Source organism: Tachysurus fulvidraco, chromosome 14 (genome assembly GCF_022655615.1).
Source record: "Tachysurus fulvidraco isolate hzauxx_2018 chromosome 14, HZAU_PFXX_2.0, whole genome shotgun sequence".
NCBI classification, from domain to species: domain Eukaryota; kingdom Metazoa; phylum Chordata; class Actinopteri; order Siluriformes; family Bagridae; genus Tachysurus; species Tachysurus fulvidraco.
This window is the reverse complement of record NC_062531.1, coordinates 25,138,840-25,146,295: the sequence shown is the minus strand read 5'-3', so window position 1 is coordinate 25,146,295 and position 7,456 is coordinate 25,138,840. Positions and strand designations below refer to the sequence as shown.

At 44.5% G+C, this 7,456-nt stretch overlaps 1 protein-coding gene across 1 annotated transcript; it reads left to right on the top strand.

The window, feature by feature from the left end:
- The first annotated feature begins 1,073 nt into the window (after positions 1 to 1,073).
- ccn1l2 (cellular communication network factor 1, like 2) lies at positions 1,074 to 5,339 on the top strand. The gene is made up of 5 exons (XM_047822837.1): positions 1,074 to 1,446; positions 2,438 to 2,651; positions 3,093 to 3,428; positions 3,548 to 3,741; positions 3,937 to 5,339. The coding sequence occupies exons 1-5, from the start codon at positions 1,393 to 1,395 to the stop codon at positions 4,261 to 4,263; spliced, it is 1,125 nt and encodes a 374-aa protein (XP_047678793.1). The 5' UTR covers positions 1,074 to 1,392; the 3' UTR covers positions 4,264 to 5,339.
- Positions 5,340 to 7,456: the final 2,117 nt, after the last annotated feature.

Genomic DNA, 7,456 nt, shown 5'->3' with positions numbered 1-7,456 from the left:
CTAGCACTCTGTATCAATTCGAGGGAAAACCCATCTTCCTCCCCATCATGACCATGTTCTAGTGAGGGACCATCGAGAACATCCTGAGCAGCTGCACCTTCACACACACTCTTCACCCCACAAGAGTGGGTGGGGGTGGGGGTGGGGGGGTTCGGTGCCTTGCTCAAGGGCACATCGGTCGTGGTATTGCCGGCCCGAGACTCGAACCTACAACCTTAGGGTTAGGAGTCAAACACTCTAACCATTATGCCATGACTTCCCCTCACACACACAGAGCTATTGTGATAGTAGTTAACAGTCAGTTGTAATGCTTTCTCTGTATTTTGACCTTTCACCTTGAGATGTCATCATCGTAGGAAGGGTGTTGGTTTTGTCAGGTCAGGTAAGTTACAGCTGGCAGAAACGGAAAATACTTCTGACCGGAAAGTAAAACGAAGTCCCAAACGAAGCTCTTGAAAGACGTCGTCTATGTCATCGCATCCAGATTTATCCGGAACATGTTCAGTTTTGACACATGAACGTACGACCATCAGAGTCTAGCCATCTGTGCAGGACCGTCACAGATGCTTCGATCACAGACGTCCGTCATCCGTCACGTCCATTAAAGCGCCATTATACTGTAGCACACATGTTGCCTCAAGGGCACCGGGACGGACTATTCTTCACTCTATTGTGATTCCATTCAGACTCGTGAGCGACACGTACTGTACGATAAGATTATTCGCCGCCAGGAACTGATGCATGAAGGTATCAGTTTGTTTTAGATCAAAAAATATCACTGGCTGGAGATTTGGTGCATTACTCAACAGATGAATAATTGCAGTGTATAAAATGAAGGTTTTCTCCTTCCTCCTCTTCTTAGCAGTATTACCTAACTGAAGGATCAGTGTGTGTGTGTGTGTGTGTGTGTGTGTGTGTGTGCGCGTGTGTGTGTGCGCGTGTGTGTGTGACTTCCTTACTCACTTTGCTCACTCTTCTGTGTTTTTATGTCAGAGGGGGCCTGTCTCTCTCTCTCTCTCTCTCTCTCTCTCTCTCTCTCTCTCTCTCTCTCTCTCTCTCTCTCTCTCTCTCTCTCTCTCTCTCCTCTCACTATAAGGTGACCTGCTCCAGCTGTGTTCTTCCATAAAGCTCCCCGAGCCACACACTCGCACCGTCTCTCTGCGGATTTAAGCTCCAGATTTCTAACCAGTGACTCAATTCCCTGAGCGAGAGGTGTAACAAAAACAAAACAAAACAAAAAAAAAGCCCCTAGGAGTCTGTGGATATCTCGACTGACTCTTTAAACCCGGATTTATCCTTTTTAATCACCTGGAATATTAGAAATTCTTCCTTTTTTTTTTTTTCCCCAGCTCCAGGATCTGTCTATCCAAAACGGTTGGAATCTGAGCAAGGATGCAAGCAGTTGTGTGCAGCCTGCTGCTGTTTGTTCTCGCCGCTGCTGGAGAAGTGAGTACACAAGATCCTTTCAGGCTATTTCTGTGATGGTTAGTCTGTTGTTGTTGTTGTTGTTGTTGTTGTTGTTGTTTTTCATGTAAATGATTAGCATAATTGAAGCTGCTTGAGGTTTTCATTGAAAATTGGCTCTAATTGCTTAAAACAAGGAGGATACAAATGATTCTAATGACTGTTGTACTTGGCTAACTTTGTAAGATGTCGGTTATTGTGTGTGTATGGGACACAACAACAACAACAACAACAACAACAACAACAACAACAACAACAACAACAAGAGTGCAGGAAGGTGTAAGGTCTGTGTGGTATGTATGAAGTTCCTGGGACTGAGTAAGACATAGTAACGTTCTGGTCACATGGGGGCGGTGCCTAAAATCAAGCTAGTGGTTTGTTTATATTTTGGGAACGGAGTAAAGAAGGTATAAAAAAATACACAACTCCCCCCCTCCATCTCCACTGATGAGGAATTCAGAGTCCCGGTATTTCTACCTCTGGGCAAAATAGTAGGGTGGATGTTTGAATAAGCCCCTCCCACTTTGTGTTCATATCCGAATAGAGATCTTTTGAGCTGTAAACAGATTCAGATGTCGATCCAGTCGTTGTGTACGAGCTCTAAGATGGTGTATCAGAACGGACAGCATGTCTGCGGGACACTGAACGTTATGAATCGAGCCATTTGAGAAAAACTTCCTTCCCAGGCAATCCCTCACCTGTATGACAGTGCGAGTCTGTCTCATCAGAAAAGCACCCCGTCGATATGTTGACTTGTCTCCGTCTCACACCGAACTCAGACATTTTTACTACAAGTGACAGCACGTTTAGGTCACGGCTCTGCACCCGGAGACGAGAAGCTCGTCTCTGTATCCCGTAACTCATAAACCTCCCCAGAATTCAGTTAGATGTTCGATAAGAAGCTCATAGCAGCTATTCACTGCTAGCTGTTTCCTCAAACGCTCTTTTTTCTCACCCTGTGATGCTCTACCAGGTGGTGCGAGGCTGTTCGGGGCCGTGCTCATGCCCCCTGGTGCCCCCCTCATGCCCAGTGGGAGTGAGCTTGGTGCTGGATGAATGTGGCTGCTGTAAAGTTTGTGCACAGCAGTTTAACCAGGACTGCGGCCCGGGAAAACCCTGCGATCATATAAAAGGCCTGCGCTGCCACCTAGGGGCCGGAGGAAACCCGCAACGAGGCTTGTGCCGAGGTGAGAAAATATCGTTATTGCCACTTATGTACATTTATTTATTTTCTCAGTCAATGGTTACTCCCAGAAATTAGGTTCATCAAGAGTTCTTGCCTTCCTAAAGGTTCCACCCAGGAACCCTGTTGTTCTGTTGTTACCCTGTTGTAAGGTTCTTACTGGCACTACGCTCGACATTTTCTTACACCAGATGCTCTTTTTTCTGATCAATCAATCAATCAATCAATCAATCAATCAATCAATCAATCAATCAATCAATCAATCATTAAGCTGAAATATGTAGCATATTTTTGTTTCTATTATTTTTATAGAAAAGTGTGGTATATTTAGATATGTATATTACACTCTGATATCATTGCTGTATTTGTTTGTGTGTGTGTGTGTGTGTGTGTGTGTGTGTGTGTGTGTGTGTGTGTGTGTGTGTGTGTGTGTGTGTTGCCTCAGCTGACGCTCAGGGTCGGCCGTGCGAGTTCGCCGGACGCATGTACCAGCATGGTGAGGATTTCCAGCCCAGCTGTGAGCACCAGTGCAGCTGCATGGATGGCGTGGTGGGCTGCATGCCGCTCTGCCCCCACCTCATACCCCTGCCTGCATGGCATTGCACCAGCCCCCACCTGGAAACGCCACCAGGGCGCTGCTGCGAGGAGTGGGTGTGTCACGACGACAATCGCATCGACGAAGAGCCGCGTGACTCTGCACCTGCTCGACCACACAACAACTACATCGACAAACTGCTGCACACTTTCAGTTACACGTCCAGAGCAGGAGACGCCTTCCAAGGTGAATATGTGGGATTTTATTTGGAACTCACACGAATTCCCAAATCATATTGAAATGAGGTTTTTCAGATCCTATTGTAACTCGATTTTAACTTCTTCTGCATTCTTCTGGTCCTGCAGAGCAGACATCGCTGCCTTTGTCCCAAGTTCCGTCCTCCGAGTGTGTTCCTCAGACCACAGACTGGTCCAAGTGCTCCGCCTCCTGCGGCTTCGGTATCTCCAGCCGCGTGACTAATGCGAACCCGCGGTGTAAACTCGTCCGAGAGACGCGTCTCTGTCGGATCCACCAGTGTGACGCCATGACGGCTGTCAGGGTAACGAAGCGTCTCTTTAACGTCTATGGTTCAACTTTAATCATCAGACTCTGTTCAGATTTCATAAGATTACTTTGAATGAATCTGTGATGAATCTGCTGCATCCGTTAACAGATATCATTTAGCACCACAGAATAAAAGCACACCGTGCTGCACACACAGCTGTCTCTAACAAGCAGGTTGTCTTGTTTACAGAAAGAGAAGAAATGCAGACGGACGCTGAGGTCCAGAGAGCCGGAGCACATCTCGTTCGGTGGCTGTGCGACCGTGAGGCGGTACCGGCCCAAAACATGCGGCTCGTGTACTGACGGAAGATGCTGTCGTCCGTCCGAGACTCGCACCGTTCGCCTGCGCTTCCGCTGTCCAGACGGAGAAAACATCACGCGCAATATAATGTGGATCCAACAATGTCACTGCAGCAAGAGCTGGTGTAGCGCACAGAGAGACGACTCGCCTCCTTCTGTTAGCCTGCACAATGACATCCACACCTTCTCGTTAAAGGACGTGGAGTTCGACGATTAAAAAAATTTTTTTTTTTTTCATGTGGTGTCCCAATTCCCTTACTTACACTATGCACTAAAAGATAAATCTACGTACTAAATTCCCCCCCCGAAATGTCCTTCTTTTGCTCAATTTTGCCTGTTGATAGCAAAAAATATTGGCACCCTTTTTTCTTCTTCTTTTTTTTTTTTTTCCAACAGGAGTTTCCTGACCCTGCTGAAATAATCATAATAATATTCACAATTTTTTCTAATCTCAAAGACCATATAGGACGGATAGTAGGACAGTAGGCGAATTGGGACCCAGCCACAATTTTTTGAGTTAGAGATATTTGGTGTCTGAAGTTTGTTTCTTTTTTTGCACTGGCACAACGACGCTAATTTAGCTGACCTACAGTATAAGATGAAGTAGGAGATGATTTCCATGAATAAATACAAGGTTAGACGTTTCTAAATTTCTAAACATAAATGCTGGAGGAAACATTGCGAGTTTAGTAAGACGGTAGAAAAAGCGGTGAAACAGACGACAGACATCGCAGCTACGTTTATGCTTTTTAGCGTCAGTCAGCTTGCAGATTCTACACGTTTTAAGCCCCGACAGACTAAAACCTCCTGAGCAGGACACGAGCTGTGCAAGTTCTCTCAAAAAAACTGGAAAAAATGAACTACTTTCTATGAGTTATTTGTTTGTGAGTGATTAAATAATTCTCCAAACACTAAACATGTCTATAAAAATGTTAAGAAAAGTGGGTTTTTTTCACTGTCATGTGCTCCCTGTGTTAAGACAAGCACTGCGAGGAGGAGAGACGAGTTGAGATGAGAGGAGACGAGATGTTCATCAGGAATGGAGACTTGTAAAACTACACCTTCTCCATAACTCCATCCACACCGAAGTGTAGAACTTTTTTTATGTGGAGCGCCAAAGGGGACGTTTCTCTTCCTGCTTTACCTCCAATATGTTTAAGATCTTTCTGTTGAGTGTGTGAGTCTGTTAGAGTGTGTGTTAGAGTGCGGTAGTGTGTGTGATAGATTGTGTGTGCTAGTTTGTGTTAGTATGTGTGTTAGTGTGTGTGTTAGTGTGCGTTTTAGAGCATGTTAGTGTGTGTTGAAGTTTATTAGAGTGTATGTGTGTGTGTGTGTTAGCATGCGTTAGTGTGTGTGTGTTAGCAGGTGTTAGTGTTTGTTAGTGTGTGTTAGCGTGCGTGTTAGCGTGTGTGTTAGTTTGCGTGTTAGCGTGTGTTAGTGTGTGTTTGTGTGTTAGCGTGTGTTTGTGTGTGTTAGTGTGTGTGTGTGTGTGTGTAAGCGTGTGTTTGGGTGTTAGTGTGTGTTAGCATGTGTTAGTGTGTGTTAGTGTGTGTGTGTAAGCGTGTGTTAGTGTGTGTGTTAGTTTGTGTTAGTGAGTGTTAGCATGTGTTTGTGTGTTAGTGAGTGTTAGCATGTGTTTGTGTGTGTTAGTGTGTGTTTGCCTGTGTTTGTGTGTGTGTGAGTGTGTGTTTGTGTTAGCAGGTGTTAGCGTGTGTGTTAGTGTGTGTGTAAGCATGTGTTAGTGTGTGTGTTAGTTTGTGTTAGTGAGTGTTAGCATGTTGTTGTGTGTGTTACTGAGTGTTTGCCTGTGTTAGAGTGTGTGTGAGTGTGTGTGTTTGAGTTAGCAGGTGATAGCGTGTGTTAGTGTGTGTTTGCATGTGTTCGTGTGTGTGAGTAAGTGTGTGTGTTTGTGTTAGCAGGTGTTAATGTGTGTAAGTGTGTGTTTGTGTTAGCAGGTGTTAGTGTGTGTGTAAGTGTGTGTGTTTGTGTTTGCAGGTGTTGATGTGTGTTAGTGTGTGTTAGTGTGTGTTAGTGTGTGTTAGTGTGTGTTAGCGTGTGTTAGCGTGTGTTAGTGTGTGTTAGCGTGTGTGATTCCTGCTGATACACTGACAGAACCAGCACAGTTTAGTTACTGCTCTTCTGGAGGCCGATTGTCGTTGGAACCTGAACTGTAGGCTGCTCCGGGTGTGTGTTCACGGTGTGTGTGTGTTCACTGCTGTGTGTGTGTGTGCACTTTGGATGGGTTAAATGCAGAGAACAAATTCTGAGTATGGGTCACCGTACTTAGCCGTATGTCACGTCACTTTCACTTTTACTGCATTTTTCAAACTGAGACTTTTTAAGTCATGAAGCAAAGAAATAATTTTAGGAAACCTAGGAAACCAATTCATCCAACATCAACATCAACAATAATAACATCGTATTAACAGCAGCATTAAGTTCTGTGTACGTTTTTGGTCACTCTGTATACTCACGAGGGATTTTGTATCTGAAATTGTCCCGTAATTTCACCCCTGCACTATGTGAACTCCACAGCATGTGTTGCGGATTTACTGCGTAACCACGTTAACGCTAGCAAGCTGATTATATCGTAAAGCAGCAGTTATTCTAGATGTTACAGTGATGTCACAGAAAATGTAGAGTGGTAACTGTATCTAGCTTATTTAGTCTGTAGGAACAAAGGCTGAAAATTCTCCAGTGTTCTGTATCCACGATGCCGTCATGCTTCCTGCGAATCTCATCAACACTTGTAAATTTAATTAATGTTAATTAATGCTCATTCATATGTGTCTGTATTTTCTTTATGACTTTCTATCGGTAGGGACGAAGGACGTTGGCTAGTTTCTGAGAGTTTGACGATGTAGGTGATTTAGTCTCAGGTGGATTAACGAGAGGACGTCTGACAGACGGATCTGTCCGAGTGATTGTTGTACTTTGTGTTACTCGGCGTAATTGTAAGTCGTGTTTGTCGTGTTGTTCTAATAGACTCCAGAAGTTTCAGACTTCCTCGTGTATATGTGTGTGTTTTTATGTGGTTATTTGTGGAAAGACTACAGTGAGACTGTAAGCCATCTGATGGAAGAGCGTGTGAGAGACTGTGTTATTATTATTATTATTATTATTATTATTATTATTATTATTGGATGATTATATAACACCGTGTCTTCTTCCTGTTTGTACAGTGAACACGTTTCACCCTCGGTGGAGTGAACGCCACTTTAGAGATTGCTCCATTTTTCGGGGCGTAATTTACTCCTCCTTAAATTCTCTGAGATGCTCTCTTGTGTAAGAGTGCGTAACGTGTGTGTGTGTGTGTGTGTGTGTGTGTGTGTGTGTGTGTGTGTGTGTGTGTGTGTGTGTGTGTGTGTGTGTGTGTGTGTGTGTGTGTGTGTGTGTGTGTGTGTGTGTGT